General features: G+C 38.8%; 1 protein-coding gene across 1 annotated transcript in view; it reads left to right on the top strand.

Moving 5' to 3' along the window:
- The first annotated feature begins 4213 nt into the window (after nucleotides 1-4213).
- The window catches only part of ARL8B (ARF like GTPase 8B), a 45909-nt gene continuing 28859 nt past the window's right edge, over nucleotides 4214-21263 (top strand). Inside the window, exon 1 of the mRNA XM_072785299.1 lies at nucleotides 4214-4490. Coding sequence (XP_072641400.1) covers nucleotides 4368-4490 — 123 coding nt within the window. The 5' untranslated portion in view covers nucleotides 4214-4367. The remainder of the gene's footprint in view (nucleotides 4491-21263) is intronic.

Here is a 21263-nt window from a genome sequence, read left to right as displayed (position 1 = left end):
CTTGACTGAGTTCAGCAGAGAATGTCTCTTCAATTAAAACAACAAATAAGGGTGGTACCTTTATCCCTATTTTATTTTAATATTTTATTTGTTTATGAGAGAGAGAGAGAGAGACACAGAGTGAGAGAGAGGAGGAACAGTGGGGAGAGAGAAATGCAAGCTCCTCGCTGACCAGGAAGCCCCACGCGGGGCTCGATTCCAGCATGCTGGGATCACAATCTGAGTGGAAGGCAGACACTCAACCGACTGAGCCACTGAGGCACCCCATCCCTATTTAAAGATGAGAAGCGGAAACCCTGAATTGTTAACAAAATGTCCTAAGATACTATGCCCTAGAAATAGTAACTAGCATTTAGTGAATATTAATAAATAGAGGCACAGAGAGGTTAAGCAACTTCGATAGTTCACACAGCTGATGGGCAGAGGAGCTGATGATCACAATCAGCCCTTCTAAACTATGTAGGCTATATGTAATAAGTATATCATCCTGCCTTTTGCTACCTTACTTAATCTAACTTAATGTAAACTGTTAAAATGAGTTACTTCAAAGATGAGGGGATTGAGGATTACCTTTTTCTTGTCACATTTCTGTATTATTTGATATTACAGCCATAATATTGTGCTTATATGATAAAAAAATCCCCCCATTCTTTTAATGGCAAACTAGAATTAGAAGGTAAGAATGACTTTTTCATTAAATGGTTTTAGAGGTGAAGGGAACTGCAATAATTGTAAAGGTTGAGGAATGTTCAATTTCTCATTTTCATATGTGTGTTTATTTGTTTCTTGTCCTTCCAACCAGAATGAAAGCTCTGGATGGTCAGCACCTAAGTACCTACCAAGTCATGGTTCCAGCCACCATCATTGCTTCCTAAAACTAATACAACAGCTTCCTAACCATCTCACCACTTCTATTCTTTCCCTCTGCATTTGTTTGCTACAGCTCCCATAAGAAAGAACCATAAACTGAGTGCTAAAAACCACAGTTTGTCCCACAGTTCTGGAGGTTGCAAGTGCAAGATAAAGATGTTGGCCAGGTTGGTCCTTTGCTGTAAAAGAGAATCTGTCCCATGCCACTCCTTTTTTAAAATTTTTTTAGAAGATTTATTTATTTATTCATGAGAGAGAGAGAGAGAGAGAGAGAGAGAGAGGCAGAGACACAGGAGGAGGGAGAAGCAGGCTCCATGCTGGGAGCCCGACGTGGGACTCGATCCCGGGACTCCAGGATCACACCCTGGGCCAAAGGCAGGCGGTAAACCGCTGAGCCAGCCAGGGATCCCCTCCTATGCCTCTCCTCTTGATCCTGGTGGCTTCCTGGCCATTCCTTGGTGTTCCCTGGCTTGCAGCTGCAACATTTCAGTGTCTGCCTCTGTCATCACATGGTCTTCTCCTCTCCTGTGTATCTTCTGCTATTCTTATAAGGATACCAGTTATTTTGGATTAAGAGTCGACTCTTCTCCAGTATGATCATCTTCACTGATTATGTCTGCAATGGCCCTATTTCCAAACAAGGTCACTGAGGTATTGGGGGTTAGGACTCCAACATACCTTGTGGAGGGACACAATTCAACCCATAATGACAATTCTCCTTGGAGCCACCAGAGTCAACTTTTAAAAATATAAATTGGTTAGCTCACCTGATTCCCCATCATACCAAGAGTAATATCCGAACTAGGGATACCAGGTCCTATTTCCTCTGGTCCCTGCCTATTTCTCCATCCACATCTCTTTCTACTCCCTGCCTTATTAATCTGAGCTAGGCACACTGTTTTTCTGTTTACAGAGCATTCCATGCCCCCTCTCCCACAGGGTCTTTGCTGTTCCTTCTGTTTGGGATGTGCTTCCATCAGATCTGTGCTTGGTTCTCTTTCTCACTTCCTCCCAGTCTTCCCATCCAGGGTTACCTCCTCTGAGAGGTCTATTCTGATTCTAACTAGAACAAGGGGCTACTCTTGTATCCTTCTATTGTTCAGTTTCCTTATAATGCTCAGTACTACATGGCATTATATTTTTAAAAGATTTTATTTATTTATTCATGAGAGAGAGAGAAAGAGAGAGAGAGAGAGAGAGGCAGAGACACAGGCAGAGAGAGAAGCAGGCTCCATGCAGGCAGCCCGATATGGGACTCAATCCCGGGACTCTGGGATCAGGCCCTGAGCCAAAGGCAGATACTCAACTGCTCAGCCACCGAGGTGTCCCACTACATGGCATTATATCTTCTATTTATTTGTTTCTTATATTACATGTCTCTTCACTAGAATGTAAGCTCCATGAGGGCAAGGACCTTTTTTTTTTTTTAGTATGAAAGACTTGCTGATATTTACATTTATTTTTTAATTAAATTAAACTTTTGAACATGCAACTCATTTCCATAGTGGAAACAGACAAACAAAAGACAGCTAGAGAAGTCTCATTCCCATTCCTGCCTCTGGCCACCCAGTTTCTTCTATCCCATAGGAAACCATTTTTACTGGTCTTCCAGCATTTCTTTATGCAGATACACTGGATACTTGTATATATGTACATACTTTGCATTTACAGTCCTTGAAAACATTTCTTGGACATCATCCCATATCAGTTTATAGAGAATTTCCTCATTTGTTTCTATAGATGCATAGTATTCCCTTTTGGGGCCACACTATGGTTGTTTTTTGTTTTTCTAATTTTAATTTTTACAAAAGATTTTATTTTTTTATTCCTGAGAGATACAGAGAGAGAGAGAGAGAGAGAGAGAGAGGCAGAGACACAGGCAGAGGGAGAAGCAGGCTCCATGCAGGGAGCCCGACGTGGGACTCGATCCAGGGACTCTGGGATCATGCCCTGAGCCAAAGGTGGTGCTACACTGCTGAGCCACGCAGGGATCCCCAATTTAAATTTTTTTGTATATTTTTTATTGGAGTTCAATTTGCCAACATATAGCATAACACCCAGTGCTCATCCTGCCAAGTGCCCCCCTCAATGCCTGTCACCCAGTCACCCCAACAGCCGGCCCACCTCCCTTCCACCACCCCTTATTCGTTTCCCAGAGTTAGGAGTCTCTCATGTTCTGTATTTCTCACTGATTCTTTCTTTCTTTCTTTCTTTCTTTCTTTCTTTCTTTCTTTCTTTCTTTCTTTCTTTCTTTCTTTCTTTCCTTCCTTCCTTCCTTCCTTCCTTCCTTCCTTCCTTCCTTCCTTCCTTCCTTCTTTCTTTCTTTCTTTCTTTCTTTCTTTCTTTCTTTCTTTCTTTCTTTCTTCTTTTTTAAATATCTATTTATTTATTTATGATAGACATAGAAAGAGAGAGAGAGAGGCAGAGACACAGGAGGATGGAGCAGGCTCCATGCACCGGGAGCCTGATGCGGGACTCGATCCCGGGTCTCCAGGATTGCGCCCTGGGCCAAAGGCAGGCGCTAAAACACTGAGCCACCCAGGGATCCCCCTCTCACTGATACTTTCACTCATTTTCTCTCCTTTCCCTTTATTCCCTTTCACTAATTTTTATATTCCCCAAATGAATGAGACCATATAATGTTTGTCCTTCTCCGATTGACTTGCTTCACTCAGCATAATACCCTCCAGTTCCATCCACGTCGAAGCAAATGGTGGGTATTCATCCTTTCTCATGGCTGAGTAATATTCCACTGTATACATAGACCACATCTTCTTTATCCACTCATCTTTCGATGGACACCGAGGCTCCTCCCACAGTTTGGCTACTGTGGACATTGCTGCTAGAAACACCGGGGTGCAGGTGACCTGCCGTTTCCCTGCATCTGCATCTTTGGGGTAAATCCCCAGCAGTGCAATGGCTGGGTCGCACACTCGGGGTTTTTTTAAATCGGTTCCCCCTTGATACAACACTTAGGGCTTCCCATCTTTTGCGACGACCAAAAATGTAGGAAGAGGTCTTCGCTGCATGGCGAGTGGCTCGCGCGTTGAAGACTTTCCGCGGAGAGCCGACTGTCCATAAACGGTTGCCGCAAGAGTGAGCTGACCCCTGTTAGGAGCCAGCCAGCAGCGCAGGTGGGGAGCCCTGGGGCCGCTCCCAGGGCCGCTCCCCGGTACGCGGCGCTTCGCGGAGGCTCCAGCAGGTGGCGCTGCAGGCGGCAGCCGCGCCCGGCCGCCCGGGCCACGTCGCTCTTGCCGTGGGCGCCGCCGGTGGCGCGGGGACGAGCGTGGGGGGCAGGGCGAGTCATATGACCCGCTCGGCTTCCTGGCTCCGGCCGCCGCCGCCCGCCCGTGTCCGCCAGTGGTGCGCCGCGGCCCCGAGGAGCCGTTGAGGGGTCGGGGCTGAGGCCCGCTCGAGTGGAAGCCGTCGCTGCCGCCGCCGCCGCCGCCGCCGCCGCCCGCCCGGCCGCCCGCGCGTTCTCCCTCCCGGCCGCCATCATGCTGGCGCTCATCTCCCGCCTGCTGGACTGGTTTCGCTCGCTCTTCTGGAAGGAGGAGATGGAGCTGACGCTGGTGGGGCTGCAGTACTCGGGCAAGACCACCTTCGTCAATGTCATCGCGGTGAGTGCCGCCGTCCGCGAGTCCGGCCCGGCGCCGGCCCGAAGGCCCGGGCCGGGGCTGCCGTCAGCGCGACGGGGCTAATGGGAGTGGGACGAGGGGAGGAGGTCAGCCGTTCCTGCCCCCTCCGCGGGCTGGGGCCGGGGGCCGGGGGCCGGGGTTCCCGCGTGCTGTGGTGCGCCGCGCCCGGCCGCCGCCTTCTGCAAAGGGCCGGCCGGGTCCTCCTCGCGGGCGGGGGCTTGGAAGGGGCACACGTTGGCCTCGTCGCGCGTGTAGGGATGGGGGTCTGCGCATCGGGTTTGCTCCGGGGCGGGGGGGGGACACCTGAAGGCTTCGCTCCAGCCTGTCACTTCCCCGAAGGGTGGGATTTGGCGAGCTGTCAGCCCCGTGAGAAAGCGTGAGGCTCGGAGCGTCCCTCAAGTGGCCGCTCGGGACGGGGAGCGCCGTGGTGCGGGGAGCAGCAGGCCGGCGCGGGGCGCCTTCCCGAGCACCGCGGACGGGATGTCTCCCTGTAACGCAGTTTACTGGTTTTCAGTGGTCCCCCTGGGGGCGGAGAGCAAGTTCAGCGCTGCCTGGGCTCGCCGGTAGGGACTGGGGAGGGGCGCTTCCAGCCCGTCCAGTGCTCGGTGGTCCGCAGCATTTATTAAGCCAAGCAGTTAAGGGGGGGGGGGGGGCTTCTGCTTCTCCAGGGAAAGGGTGTCTAGGAGGGAGCTTGCCCTGGGAACCTGTATTGCACGCAGTGTGGTGCTTATTTAGTCAGCCTCGGTTGAGTGGAAGGATGATGATTGAATTTTGCTTGGGTGGTTAGTTGGGGGGAAGGAATAAGAGAGAAAGATGCTCTTCCATCTCAGTTTAGAGGCCCGGAGTTGATGTGACTCACTTGTAGCTGATAGGTGCTCCTACTTGTCAGGCATGAGCTTTGGAACTGTTTTAAAGAGAGAGGGCAGCAGTTCTTCCATCTTTTAGAGATGGTGGTTGAAATCCTTATTTCATAGACCAGTGGCCCAACTGGTTTGGTTACAGGAATGATTCAAACACAGCTCCCTTGTGGGAGAAAATATGTAACGTGTGACTCTTAGTCCTGCAGTAGTGGAGCAGCAGGAGTGAGTAAGACTTGAAGAAAAAGACGAGCAGAGATCCAGACTTCCTTTGAGGAACGTTGCATATAAGTATAAAAGAAAATTTGCCTACTTGTTTGGCTCCTCTTTGGCTCCTCTAGTGATGTGGTGGTGGTGGTGATGTTTTGGGTTTTGTTTTGGCTTGGGATGACTAACTTTTCAACATATATAGTAGAGTGGAAAGTATATGATAGCACCAAAATTAGTTTGAAATCCCTGTGGAGGGATCCCTGGGTGGCGCAGCGGTTTGGCGCCTGCCTTTGGCCCGGGGCGCGATCCTGGAGACCCGGGATCGAATCCCACGTCGGGCTCCCGGTGCATGGAGCCTGCTTCTCCCTCTGCCTGTGTCTCTGCCTCTCTCCCTCTCTGTGTGACTATCATAAATAAATAAAAATTAAAGAAAAATCCCTGTAGATTAAATATTCATACTAGAGCTTTTATAGGATATGGGAAAGACTTAGTTAACTGTAAATTTTCTGGTGTTCTCTTGAGAGATAAGAATTGGAATCTCCTTGTAAACCTGATTTTTTTTTTTTACAAGACTGAATTAATATATAGTGTAGATGTAGGTGTATTACTACAATTAATTGTTGTATTTGTTGCAGAGTAGTTATTCTTGGGAAACTTGAAAAAGTTTAGTAAGTCTTTGAAGAACTTCTAAAGGCCTGAGCATGAAAATTATGCTTATTATGTTCTTTTTTTTTTTTTTTTAAGATTTTATTTGTTTACCCATGAGAGGCAGAGAGAGAGGCAGAGACACAGGCAGAGGGAGAAGCAGGCTCCATGCACCGGGAGCCTGATGCAGGACTCGATCCCAGGCCCCAGGGATCACCGGCAGAGGCTCAACCACTGAACCACCCAGGCGCCCCTTATTATGTTTTTCATAGATGGTGTAGTTTATTATAATGAGCAAGAACTTTGAAGTCAAGGAACTCTGGGTTTGCAATCTGGCTCTTCCACTCAGCAGCCTTGTATCTTCTTTCAGTCCTCCTTGATTTCTCATCTATTAAATAGAGATAATAATATGTTTCTTAAAGAGTTGTTCTGGGAAGTAAATGAAATGACACATAGTAAGTGACTAGCACCAAGCCTGCCCATAGAAGGGGCTGGGTAAGTGGTAGCTGTTGTTATTTGTAGCCAATACATTGCTTCTTTAATGCAGAAACAGTGTTTTGAAAAATATTCAGAAGGGAATTAGCTGGGTTCATTTCCTTCTTTGAATCTGATTTATCCAAATGTGTGCTCCAAGAGTGGATTTATGGACTGTGGCAAATAATCATATCATGTACTCTCCCCCCCCCCCCCGCCCCGATTTAAAAAATATATTAGATTATTTTAACAGCAGAGCTTCTGGAACACTGTTGAACTCAAAGTGAACTAGTGTTTCCACTATTTTTTTTTTTTTTTTTTACATTAGACAATTCTTTTTGAATTGTAGTGATATGGGTAGGTTTGGCTTAGAAAAAAATCTGGATTGTAATTGGTCATAGCCTTTAAGATCCTGAGAAAAAGAGACCTCAATAAAATTTATACCTTTTTAAAAAGAAATCTCAGACTCTAACTTAATCTGTGATTATTATCGAATATATTGAGGGTGAGGAAAAGTTTAGTAAAGTGATTTTTACAGACTTTTAGATAAAAACTGTTTCCATGACAGTAATTTTAGCCTTATATTTAAAAAAATTAATTGAAAAAAAATTAAAAAATTAATTGAGCTATTCTTTATATTTTGTATAAGATGTTTGATTTATAGACTCAAAAATACAGATTGGTTGAATTTGATCTCACTTTAGAAAGTTGGCCATTTATTTACTCGCATTCAACAAGTAACTTGCCAGGTATGAAAAGTTTCAGGTGATGCCAGTTTTCTTTTGGTAAAAATCAACTTTTTGCATAAAATGTGTCTCTATATTCTGTCTTAAAAGTTAACACAAATTTCAGAAATGTCATTTAACTTACTCAAAAGGTTTGTGAAACTGAATTATTTATATGTAGGGTTTGGCCTTCTTCTGAAATCGGGCATTTTACTTACAGAGAGTTTCAATCCTAAAATTCATATTCTTGTAGTTTTAAAAATGGGATGATACTTTATTTTATCTAATATTTTTACATAGAGACCCTTAACATACATACTGTTCTCTTTGTTTTTAACATTAAACAAAGAAACCCCTCTAGTTGTTAATTTTCTCATTAGTGTTAAGGAATGAAATAATGCCCATTGCTAAGTATTCTGGCAGTTATTGCATAATAAATCATGTGTCCTATATGTGTAAAGTACATTGAGTAATCTTTATTTTTAACGGAGACTCTTACATGGGTTACAGGAGTTACTAAGAAATGTTTAATAGGATTTAGCAAAGTGTTATAAGCTACCTTTTATAGATAACTTTGTTTTTGAAATGAGTTGTATAAAAGTTTGTCTACATTTTTGTAAAGTATTGATGCTAAATTGGTTATTCCAAGGAAAGTTTATCACTGCTGAGAATTAGAAAAAGGAGATATTTGTAACGATTGTCGGAATTTGAACCTACAATCTTTTTTTTTTTTTTTTTTTAATAAGGGAGAGAGGGGAGGGTACTTTTGAACATTGCTTGGGGGAGGGGCAAATGAAGAGAATTTAAAGCAGATTACCTGCTGAGCTTGGAGCCCTGCTGGGGTTTGATCCCAGGACCCTGAGATCATGACCTGAGCCAAAAGCAGGAGTTCAACGTTCAACTGATTGAGGTACCTAGGTGCCCCAAAGTAATTTTTTTTTAGGATTTGTAGAACTTTTAATTAGGTGGTTTAATTTTACTCTCATCTTACAGATGCAGCTAAAGGATCCAGAAAAGTAAGTGAAATTCCTAAGGCAGCTAACTCATAGCACAGATAAAATTAGAACCTAGGGTTAGTTCCCTTTCTACTTTTCTGGTCTACCTCTAAAATCCAGCTGAGATTAGAATCATATAGCTGTGGATTGGCAGGTCGTAATCCTTTAAAAATCTTTAAAAAATATATTTGTTCATAAATATACTCTTATGAATCTGGATAACATTTAAACCAAAGCGTCTTCAGCATGTTGATTAACATTTGAGGACTATTTGTGTGTGTGTGTGTGTGTGTGTGTGTGTGCGCGCGCACATGCATATCTCTGTATTGAGGATATGAATTAGGGGAAGGAATGATAATTATATAAAGTAGGAGTACTGGAATATTATATCATGTTTGGACATTTAAATAACTGGCTAACAAGCATTGTTGGGTAATTGAGCTATGTTTATTTTCCTTAAAAAGCAGAAATAATTCTGAATTTGATCGGAGTGTTTATTACTTACTCTGGAGTAAGAAAGGGGCAAATAGTTTTTAAAGAAACTATAATGTGGCTCACATCTATAGGTCAGTAAATTTGTAATTTTACTGTAAAAACTAGCCTTCCAATAAGGTAGTCTTCAAATTGACATTAGGAGTAGTAGCACATGAGGCATCCTGCTAGGGAGTTTCTCTTCTAAGTTCTTTACCTTCATCCCCATTCCCATTATTTTTGACATGCAGACCTAGAATATCAAAAGCTGAATGTTCTTGTTAAAAAGCTGTTAGAATGCAATAATATGTTTTAAATTACTGACTTAGAACATATCTCATAACTAAAGCATTTTTTAACTTTCTCAAAGATTAAAGTGGATGGTCACTGAACATAGATACAAAATGCATTGCACCTATAAAAACTAGTTACTTAAGTATTATTTTTAGATTTTTTTCTAATTATCAAGACAATTCAGGGTCATTAGAAATTTGAAAAGAATAAAGTAGGAGAAACCACATGTTACTGTTACCATCCAAGATTAACTGCTGTAAACATTTCAAAATATTTCCTTTTTTGTCCTTTTAGTTTTTTATTTTATTTTTTCTCTTTGTTTTTTTTTAAATGAATATATCCAAACACTTTTTAAAAAAGTTTTGAGATATCTAGTTTTTCTGCTAATTATGGAATATGCATTTTTCTTGTGTAAAACTATTTTAATGCCTTTATAATTTATTCTGTTATGGCTTTATCTTGTGGCTGTACCATAATATATTTGATCATTTCCTCATTATTGGACATTTCAGTAGTTTCAGTAGTATACAGATTTGCCTCTCTATATCAATGTGCTCTGCATTTCCTAAGGATGAGTTACATCATTGGGTCAAACGATGGGAACATATTTCATGTCAAATGGCAAAATTGCTTTCCAGAAAATAAAGTATGTGCTCCTACCGAGAATGTCCTCTGAACAGATTTCATGTATAAAGTTGGACTTCAGCTAAGTATTTGTCCTTTGTTATTTTTAGGGCAAAACATATTTAGTTGTTGATAAGTAAACGTATTTTTAAACTATTCTGTTAGGTAATTGCTTGCTTCTGTATTTAATGTTTAAAGAAGTATCTGTTTCAGCAACTAAGACCAAGATTATAGAGAACATAATTCCTTTTCAATTTTCTTTTTTATTGAGTTTTTTAGGCAAGCCATATAAATACAGCTCATCCCCTTTAGCTGTTTTTTGTTTTAATTTGTTTTAAGCTTAATGGTGGTTTGCATTAAGGGTTGTATTCCAGGAATCTGGCATATTTCCATGCAGTCCTTACCTAATCTTGTCCTATTATAGTGTGTTGCTGCTTTTTCTTGCAGGGTTGGGGGGAGTTAAAAAAAATATTATTTTCTAATCAGAATCTAAGAAAGTTTGCCAAGTAGGGACTCCTGGATGGTTGGTTAAGCATCTAGCTTTTGATTTGGACTCTGGTCATGATCTCAGGGTCATGAGATGCAGCCCCTTGTCAGGAGCTTGCTTAAGATCCTTCCTCTCTCCCTTTGTCCCCCCACCTGTCTGTCTAAAAAAAAAAGGAAAGGAATGTTTGCCAAGTAGACCGTTTTTTGAAGCTATAGTATATGAATTTTTAAAATTAATAACTTGTGTATCTTTTATAATAATAAAATTGATTCGTGTCCTTTGTGCTCATATAAGGAAAAAACCAAGGAAAAAATATTAACTTATCTACTGAATAGGTCAAAATTAAATGATAATTTAAGGCATTTAGTTTTTCTAGGATGTGACAAACCAAAGTTGGAATCTCTAATGGAATAATTTAATTTCTTTCTTCAAAGTTAAAATCACAAGGCTTACATTGTATTGTGCTATTATTTTTAAAGGTTACACTGTTTCTTAAATTAGACATTGGATCTTGTATTTGGATCCAGTTTCATAGTTTGTCTAGTTTTATACACTAGAATAACATTCTTATTTCATATCCCAAAAGGCAATTCTTTTTACATTTAAAAAAAATCAAAGCTTTAGAGTTCATTTTAAAATCATCTCTAAAAATACTGTATTTAAAAAAATTGTAATAGTATCTTTAGGTTTCAGGTATCTAAGTTGTGATATTTCTGCTTGAAAATTGGAAGATTTCCCTTTGAAACTGGGTTAGAAAAATAATCATTTGTTGTTAAAACAAAAAGCAAACCTTGGATGATGATTGGCAAAATGATCCTAAAAATGTCTTTTTTTTTTTTTTTTGCCAGTTTACTTGATGATAATTACTTTAGCTCTACCTAAGTAGTAATATTGTAAGAATATATTCTGAGCCTAAATTTGTTGGCATATGAATGTGGTATGAATGAGTTTTTTTGGAATATGTTTAAATGGCTGGTTGCATGAATTAGAATGGAATAGAGGTTAGGTACTGAGAGCCAGACTATTGAGGTTCAAATATTGACTCTTCTTTGACTTGTGTTATTTTTGACAAGTTATTTAACTCCTCAGTGTCTGTTCCCTTACATGTAAAATGGGAATAACAGTAGTTTCTACCTCATCTCATAGAGTTATGAGTTAATCCTTGTAAAACATTTTGAACAGTGTTCAAAGCAAGGCATGCGATATGGAAGTACTTCATAAATGTTAGCTGCTAGATTACTGTAATGTGCTCACCTTCAGGTCAGGGATTTCCGTTGCTTTTGTTCACCGATGTATTCCAGTTCTTACATACTAGGTGCTCAAATATATGTCTTTATGAACCCATATTTCCATTTTCATATTTCAGTATTTAAAGCTTGGAATAGTGTTAAGAATTAAGAATGCATCTTTATGGTAAAAGAGAGGTAGACTGATCCCTATAGGAAGGAAAGACGGGCACTTGGCAGTAGTGTCTGCCCTTTAGAATTTAGGTGCCCTATACAAGTGTATGCTTAGATTGTAATTTTAAATTTGGATAAAACCATAATATTGGTATCCATTTGGGTGTGTTTGCTTTAATTTTTAAACCAGGATTTAAGATTAGAGTGGGTTTAATCACTCTTGACAACCATGAATTTGTAAGCTGCAAAAGGCAGTATGTTGTGTTTGTGGTAGCCTGTCCTCTCCTAGATGAGAAGTGGGCTCCTGAGACTGTATGCAGGCTGTACCAGAAAGAGCTTTAGGCAGCGTTTCTTCTCTGAAAATGGTTTAAGGTCTGGTTTAGACATTGATTACTAGATCTACTTTTTCTTGAAAGCTTGTTTTGTATGGAGAGTGTTTGAATGCAGATATATAGACTTCATTATTTTTGAATAGTTCTTATCAGAGGAAAAACTAGGAAATGGAAGAAACCTACTTTTTCTGCCTCCAAAATCTAGCTGTTTCACTCCTACCTTTTGGTTTATTTTGATATTACTGTTTTCTTCATTCAATGGCTGAATGTCCGAAAAACTTAAAACTTTATTATTAAAAAGAATACACATAATCCATATTGTTTCAAAAAAGCATTAGATATACAAACAAAAAATATTTTTAATACCATTAGGATTTAATGACTATTAACATTAAGCTGTATGTCCTTCCAATTTTCTCCCTATCCTTTTATATATACACAAATATTTGCTTTTTTTAAACATTGAGCTATAATTGACATACAACATATTAATTTTAGGTGTATAATATAATGATTGCATATTTGTATGTACTGCAAAATGATCATCATAGTCTAACTAGTTAACATCCATCACCATGCATAGTGAAAATTTTTCAAAATCTTGTGACGAGAACTTTTAAGATTTACTTCTTTGACTTTCAAATAGGCAGTATAGTATTATTAATTATGCTGTACATCACCTTTTATTTATTTTATAACTGGAAGGTCATACCTTTACCTGTTTCCTCTACCACCGTCCTATACCCTCTGCCTCTGGCAGCCACCAAGTCTGTTCTCTGTGAACCCCCCCCCCTTTTTTTTTAAAGATCCCACATGTAAGTGTCTTTCTCTTTGGACTTATTTCACTTAACATAATTATGCCCAATATATGCTTTCTTGATAACAGTGACAGGATCATCTTGATTACGTGCTAAGTGGTCTCATGTAGTCTATTTGACTTACCTACTTTGATGGCTAAAAGGCAATTCAAGTTCAGCCAGTTCAAGATGGAGCTTTTGATCCCCTTCTGCCGTAATCCAGGGAACCAACCTCTCTTCTTTTGAACATATGTCATAGGCTTTAATCAATCTGTATATGTATATTTTGGTTGCAGGCATTATTTTCCATTATTGACTGATTGAAATGTTTGTGCCTAATGATTTTGTAATTTTCTTCAGAGTTCTAGAAGATGGTCCAGTTTGACAATCTTTTAACCTTTACATATTCCTCTCTTCCTGTCGAGAGCATGTGTCTTCGCAAGTTAGGATTGATCATATTTCCATTGTAATTTTCACCACACTTGCTCAGGTTTTTTTTGGCAGGGGGTTGAAGTAAGATTTGTTTTCTAAAGGATGAATTTAGTAGCAAATATAGAGACCAATGAAATAGAGCTTGATCACAAGGTTATTACAAAGGTCTGATTAAGAGATCATAAAGGTAAGAGTTAAGGAAAAGATGGCTTTATTATGGCAGTAGAATGAGTGCAATTTAATGGTTGCATCAGATGTGCAGGACAAGGGGGGGTTGTTGTCAAAGACTTTTTTTTTTTTTTTTAAAGATTTTATTTATTTATTCATGATAGTCACACAGAGAGAGAGAGAGGCAGAGACACAGGCAGAGGGAGAAGCAGGCTCCATGCACCGGGAGCCCGACGTGGGATTCGATCCCGAGTCTCCAGGATCGCGCCCTGGGCCAAAGGCAGGCGCCAAACCGCTGCGCCACCCAGGGATCCCGTCAAAGACTTTTTTAAGGAGTTGAATGAATTGAAGAATATGCTTGTACCATCAAGTAGTGGATATGGGATGGATAAGGGGGAATAAGTTGAGAAGAGATAGGTATGAGTTGAGTATAAAATATATGGTTAATGAAATAAAGGGAATTTATATTTAGGAAGGGCATTCATGCTATTATTTTTAGATACAGTGGGACTAAAACTGAGAATTAGAATTTCATCAATTCATATCTTAATCTTAGTAAAAAAAACTTAGGAAGTAGTTGAGAATCCAATCCTGGATTCTCTTCAAAAGAATGTTGTAGAATATTTTCTTTCTTGTGATTTGTGTTATCCTACTCTGCTTATTACTTATTTTGCAAACGTTGTTTTAAGCAAGAAGTCAACAGAATGTTCTCCACTACTCCAGAATTGCAATTGGACTATCTTGATTTGTTTATGGTGCCTGTGTACATGAGTCTGTGCCCAGATTGTAGCTGCCCAGAAGAGGTCCTAATCCACAGACCCTTCAGGCAGCTGAATGAAGGCTGTATATTCAAAGTGGCTCAGGCTCTTGTAGGCTTGGAAGCCTTCACTCTTTAATTTGGAGAGGAATATTTCTATCCCTGGAAAGCATCTGGTTTAGTTTTGTGTATACATACTGTCCTTCTACTGAAGAGAAAAGTTGATCATTGTAATTTGTTTTGCTTTAAACATAAAGGATATTTGATCTCTTGGGCTTTAAGTTGTGATTTTTCTTCGGTACTGGGTAAACATGAAGATAGTTTTAGACTCAGAATATCATTTTTTTTTCTCTTACTGGGTTACATTACTGATTATTTTACCATATGATTGGAAAGATGGTGTGATCCTCAGTCCTTCTATTCCAGTTAGGCTGTTAGATATCTGCTGAGAGATTCATTTAGAATCAGAGGGAGAGGGAGAAGCCGACTCTGTGCCATGTGGAGCCCAGCATGGGGCTCAGTGTCAAACCTTGAGATCATAACCCCTGGAGCTGAAATTAAGAGTTTAATGGTTAAGATGCTTAACCAGTAAGCCATCCAGGCACCTCTATGCTATGTCATTCTTAAGGATAGTTAACACAAAGACTGTTCTCAGACATTCTACTGTTTCTTAATCATACTTTTCTACTATCTCCAACACACAGGGGGTGTTCAATAAAAATGTTTTGGCTTATTTTTTTTATAATGAAACAATTGTCTATTTTACGAAGTGCATTCACATACAAAGCATTGTATGATTCTTTTGGCCCCCTTGTTAAGTAGATACCCACTGGCTTATAAAAGGAAAAAAGAGGTTAAGTGACAGTTTTGAGATGGGCCTGGAATGCAACTGTAACTCAGCCTGAATGTCCTGTTCCGTTGAAAAGATGAGGTATGATGAATCCTTGTTTACAGACAAATCCTTTAGGACCTTGCTTTGCCACTTGATATAATATAGCTCTTCCAAGTCCTGTGACTGAGACTAGTTTGGAAATCGGACATCACCTCTGTGGTGTTTCTTAGCCGTTTTTAGCTTTCTTTGTCAATTTGTTGCCAAATACTTTAAGTCTACTTCACTGGTGGTTTTAATATTTCTCTGTGTTACCCTTTTTAGGAACACTTGTAAATTTTAGTGGTTTTGTTTTGTTTTGTTTTGACTTGGAGTTGGGCTTAAATTTGCCAGTGACAATTAGCAAGATGGTTGTGGGGAGGAGGAGGAAGGCCATAAAATACGTGTTAGATCGTGTTAATGATGGAGAATGAAACACTCAAGATACCAAGCTATTTTCCTTTGTCTACAATACATTATCTACTGGTGCTCCTTTCCCCTTAGACGACACCGTCTTACATATTGTTTAGATTCCGGATCTATGGAGCCTTTCCTTAACTCTTCTCCAAGGCAAAGTTAATTGCTCTCTGCTCTCTTTTCATAGCACTTTGTCCAAAATTGTATTTATTTGGGTCTGTTATCTATTTATCTGTCTCTACTTCCAGACTGCAGACTTTCTTATTTATGTCCCCTAAACGTAACTCTGTGCCTGACTCAGAAGGTGCTCATAATTATTGACTTATTAGAGTGAAGTAGTGTAGAGCATTGTTTAAGTATGTTGGGTCAGACATAACCTAAATTTGAATTCTAGATCTGTCAGAGCTCTGTGACCCCCTCAAAGTTTCAGTTTCTTCATTGGTGGTTTGGATTTGAGAATAGTTGTTCCATGGCTCTTGGTGTGAGGTGAGATAAATCAGCATAGTGCCTGGCATAAATGCTCTGCAGTGGATAATTACTAGTGTGGCTCATGTAGTATTTGGGGGTTAGGACAGGAACATGTGTTCCAGTATTAGAGGGCAGATGAAATGGATCTCCTCTCAGTCCTCATTCAGTGTTAAAGGAGGGTGAAAGGTTTCTGAGTTCCAGAATGGAGGTTATGCTTGCCTCCAGTTTCTGTTCTTGATGAAGGTTCTGTCATTGTGAGAGAGAAGCTAAAATCCCAGACTGTCCTTTGCCATAATCCATTATAGATGTGGTAGGATGTTTGGGGCAATCTACTGAAAAATTTGCTGGTTAATTGGGTTTATCTTCCTGTTGGTAAATTTGGTTGTAGTTGCTAGTTTTGGCTTGGTGGAAGAGATTGTGATTGGTCCTAATTGGTATTTTACTATATATTATTAGTATAGTATCGATTTATAATCTTTCAGCTAACCATTGAGTTTGTATTTTTTGTTCCTGTGGTTGAGCAACCTAAAATAGACTTCAAGCTTCCGTACGAGTAATGACTTTCACTTATTTATCAACAGGTAACTCTCAAATGCCTGAAGCATTATATTCCAGTAGAAAGTAACATTAGGGTTTTGAAATTCAGACCTGGGTCTAAATCCCAGTTTTGCTGTTACGTGTGTGACCTTGTGCTGTTGATCTCAAGCTTCCTTTTCTGTAAAATGAAGCAGGTAAGGTGAATGGTGTCATGTTGCTATTATCATTATTACTATTGTTATTAATAGTGTAAGTCAGTGACACGTGGCCTGGCTAATTAATAACGGTGATATATTCTTGATGCAGGAATCACATATAACGGGAAAACATTCTTGTCACTCTAGCTTTTTTCTGTACTTCTAATTCTCTGCCAAGCTCCCCACCTGGAAAGTAGTAAGTGGGGTTGTAGACAGCTACTGAATAAATAATGATGCTAGCATTTAGAAGACACAGCAATTTGGAATCTGAGCACTGTACAGTGACTCAGTATTTCATGACTGCCCATCATTTAAGAGTTGCGTTTCTGTATGAAGCAATGCTCATAACACTGACTGGGCTAATGGAGTAGCTTTACAATGTTTAGTGTTTCTTCAGGGACACCCAGAGAGAGCCAGAGGGTGAAAAGCAGCCACTGAAAGAGAAATATATTCACACTATGGCATTTTCTGCAGCCACACACTATACTGCTAAACTGAAAAATGTAGAAACAGAGATGTCTCTGTTGATACGTAAGTTAACAGATAGCTAAAAGACTTGATATATCCTGGTTTAAAATGTGTTCAGGAAATTAGTAATTTTAATATTTTAAAAAGTAAGCAGTGTTACCAAAGTTTTTACAGTGGGGAAAAGCATGAGGCAATCCACATGATGTTATTAGTGGAGGAGATAAGGTTGCAAATCTACAAGGCAGGAAAAGGCTACAAGTTGGAGATAAAGAACTAAGAAATTAAAATCCAGATTTTAATGTATCCTAATGATAGGTGCCAAAGTTTGCTTCCTCTAGAGTCTGACATCAGAATTATATTTATAAGTTGATTCCATTACTGCTGTCAAGGATGCCTGGGCTAGTCTTTAAAAGATAAGGAAGGGAGTATTGCCTATCTGTTTTATGATATACCTGTGGAGCAGGGTTTCAACAGTTTCATTTATCTTCTAGTTAGAAAAGAGATCTGATAAGAGGTCATGCATATGCTGTCATCTGGCATGATATGCTCTAATCCTTGGTTACATTTAGAGGCTTTTTCATTCTAACATTTAAAGGTTCTTTTTTTTTTTTAATTTTTTATTTATTTATGATAGTCACAGAGAGAGAGAGAGAGAGAGAGAGAGAGAGGCAGAGACATAGGCAGAGGGAGAAGCAGGCTCCATGCACCGGGAGCCCGACGTGGGATTCGATCCCGGGTCTCCAGGATCGCGCCCTGGGCCAAAGGCAGGCGCTAAACCGCTGCGCCACCCAGGGATCCCACATTTAAAGGTTCTGAGTAGCAGTAGGAGTTATGGGTTAAATTCTAAACTAAGAGCCACTTTCTGGATAACTTCTCTGTAATGTCTCTGACATTTGTTTAATTGCAGATCTATATAGCTACTAATGGATGTTATAGTTTCAGTGAGCAGTGAAGTTTATCATCTTGGAAATAAAAAGAGGTAGATTCAGAAAATTATATAAAATTCTCATCACCAGTTAGATTTCTTAATAGCCCAGAAAAAAACCCTGTATAACTTCTTTTAAAGAAATGGAGCTGAACGGGAAGCAAAAGTAGTTAATGGATGATGTTGGACTTGGGAATTCTGAATGAGTCAGTTCAATCCTACAGGGTGTCCTGTCTCAAAGAAATTAGGGCAATATGTGATATAAAGCTTGCACGGCTCCCAGTGGCCTACCTAGTTGTATTCTTTCAGAGGTAGCAGTGGTCAGGGCATCTTCCCATACAAGATAATGGTTAGCTTTTTTTTTTTTTTTTTTTTTCCACTTTGGGGACTCTGCACGGCAGTTTTAAAAATAATGTTCCCTGGTTGGTTCCTCAGGAACTAAGCCTCATGGCTAAATTCCAACACAGACTAATCTTCTAATCTTGTCCTTAATTCTCTATTTAGTGAGTGTTGGAACAGGTTTCCAGACTGCTTAAAATGAATTCAAGGGTACAGTAAGAAAAGACAACCTGAGGGATGCAGCTCTATGTGTAGAAGTGTGGTTTGTTGTGTTCTGAAAATTTTTAGCTACTCCAGCATTCTTTTGGTCAGTGGCAGCATGATGTTACTCTTTCCATGCTTTTACTTTTAACCTTCCTCTATCATTATGCTTACAGTAGGTTTCTTGGAGACAGCATTATGAGTCATCTTATAAAAAAAAAAATTCTGACAATCTTTGTTTAAGTGGTGTGTTTAGATGAGCATTTACTTTTGCTATAGTTATTGACCTGTTTGGATTTAGTTCTACAACTTAAGTATTTGTTTTTATTCCTTTGTTTCTTTTCTATTTTCAATTGGACTGTTTCACTATTTTAATTTATTGCAGTTTGACTCATCTCTCTTTATGGCTTCTTTCGTGGTTCTAGGGATTACAATATATATACATCTAGCTTACTTAGAATTAATATATTAACACTTCATGTGGAAGTAGAAACCTTGCCACCATTTAGGTCCCTTTGCTTTCTTCCCTATAGGGTGCATTTGTCATATCTATTGAAAATTGTACCAGATAAGATTGTAATTTTTGCTTCAACCATCAAACATTTTAATATTCAAGAGGAAGACAGTAGTTACTTTACTTTTACCCAGATGTTACCATTTCTATTGCTTTCCCTTAATTCCTGAAGTTCTAGGTTCCCCTGTTAGCTTCTTGTATGCCTGCAGGACTTCTTTTAGCCTTTCTTTTAGAGTATATCTACTAATACAAATTCTTTTAGTTTTCCTTCATTTGAGAATGTCTTTATCATCTTCATTCTTAAAGAATGTTTTGCTGGATATAGAATTCTAAGTTGATAGTTTTTTTTTCCCCCTCAGTACATTTGTAAAGACCTTTATGGTTTCTTTCTTTTTTTTTTTTTTTTTTTTTCAATTTGCTCAGAATTTTATTAGGATTAGGTTCACAAGGAACAAGGAGGGGCTTCTGGGGGAGGGGGGCCTTTATGGTTTCTGATGAGAAATATCATAGTCATTGAAGTTGATATTCTCATGGGTCATGTGTTGTTTCTGGCAACTTTCAAGTTTTTTTTTTTTTTTTTTTTTGTAGTTTAATTATGATCTCTCCAGGTGTGGATTTCTTTGAACTTAACACTGCTTTGGGTTTGTTGTCATTCTTGAATCTAAAGTTTATCTTTCCCCAAATTTTGGACATTTTGTTATTCTCTCTTTTTTTTTAAATTGAGGTATAATTCTCATATAACATTAGTTTCAGTAGTACAACATAATGATTTGATATTTGTATACATTATGAAATAATCACCACAAGAAATCTAGTTAACATCTATCATTTAGTGCAGTTACCAAAAAAATTTTTTTTACTTGTGATGAGGTTTACTCCCTCAGCAACTTCCACATATTCAATACAATATTATTAGTGATAGTCAGCATGATACATTACATCCAATGACTTACTTATTTTAAAACTGAAAATTCGTACCTTTTGATTCCCTTTACCCATTTCTCTCACAACCCCCTCCCCTCTCCATCCCCTGCCTCTGTCAGCCACCAGTCTTTTTCTTTATCTGTGAGCTTAGTTCTTTTTAGATTTCACATGTGAAATCATATGGTATTTGTCTTTCTCTGTCTTATTTCACTTTGTTAAAATAAAAAAAAATTTGTTTGATTAATAGGTCTGTTTTTATGCCATAAATAAATAAATAAATAAATAAATAAAATTAATAAGATAAAGAGTCCATCCATGTTGTCACAAATGGCAAGATTTCATTATTTTTTAATGGTTGAATAGTCATATATATGAATACATATGTGAATTGATATGAATATACGTATATCACATTTTCTTTATTCATTTATCCGTTATTGGTCACTTAAGGTTATTTTTGTATCTTGACTATTATAAATAATACTACAGTGAAAGTCGGGTACATATATTTTTAATATTTTTACTTCCTTAGGTAAATATTCAAAAATGGAATTACTAGATCATATAGTAGTTATGTCTTTAATTCTGAGGAGCCTCCATACTATTTTCCATAGAGGCCAATAGTACCAATTTACATTTCCACCAAGAGTGCACAAGGAATAATAGCATGAGGTTTTGATTTGCACTTGGTTTTGCTTTTGCTTTACATTTCCCTGATGATTAGTGATGTTGAGCTCCTTTTCATATGTGTGATATCCATCTGTAGATCTCTGGAAAAACACCTTTTCAGGTTTTCTGCCATTTTTTTTTAAACTAGATTGTTTATTATTGAATTGTATAAGTTTTTCATATTTTGGATATCAACCCTTTATCAGATATATGATTTACAAATATTTTCTTTCATTCAGTAAGTTGTCTTTTCGTTTTGATAATTGTTTTCTCTTCTGTGCCGAAGCTTTTTAGTTCAGTGTACTCACAGTTATTTATTTTTGCTTTTGGTGTCAAGATTAAAAAAATCATTCTTAAGATTTGTGTCAAGGAGCTTACCATCTGTTTACTTCTAGGAGTTTTATGGTTTTGGGTCTTATATTCGAATCTTTAATTTGTTTTGAGTTAAATTTTGTGAATGGTATAAGATAGTAGCAGTTTTACCAACACTGTTTATTGAAGAAACTCTTCTTTCTCCATTATAAATTCTAGGTCCTTTATTGTAAATTTTTATATATATA

The sequence above is a fragment of the Canis lupus genome, chromosome 19 (assembly GCF_048164855.1).
Source record: "Canis lupus baileyi chromosome 19, mCanLup2.hap1, whole genome shotgun sequence".
Taxonomy (NCBI): domain Eukaryota; kingdom Metazoa; phylum Chordata; class Mammalia; order Carnivora; family Canidae; genus Canis; species Canis lupus.
The sequence above is the reverse complement of the archived record's forward strand: the minus strand, read 5'-3'. Positions and strand labels throughout refer to the sequence as shown.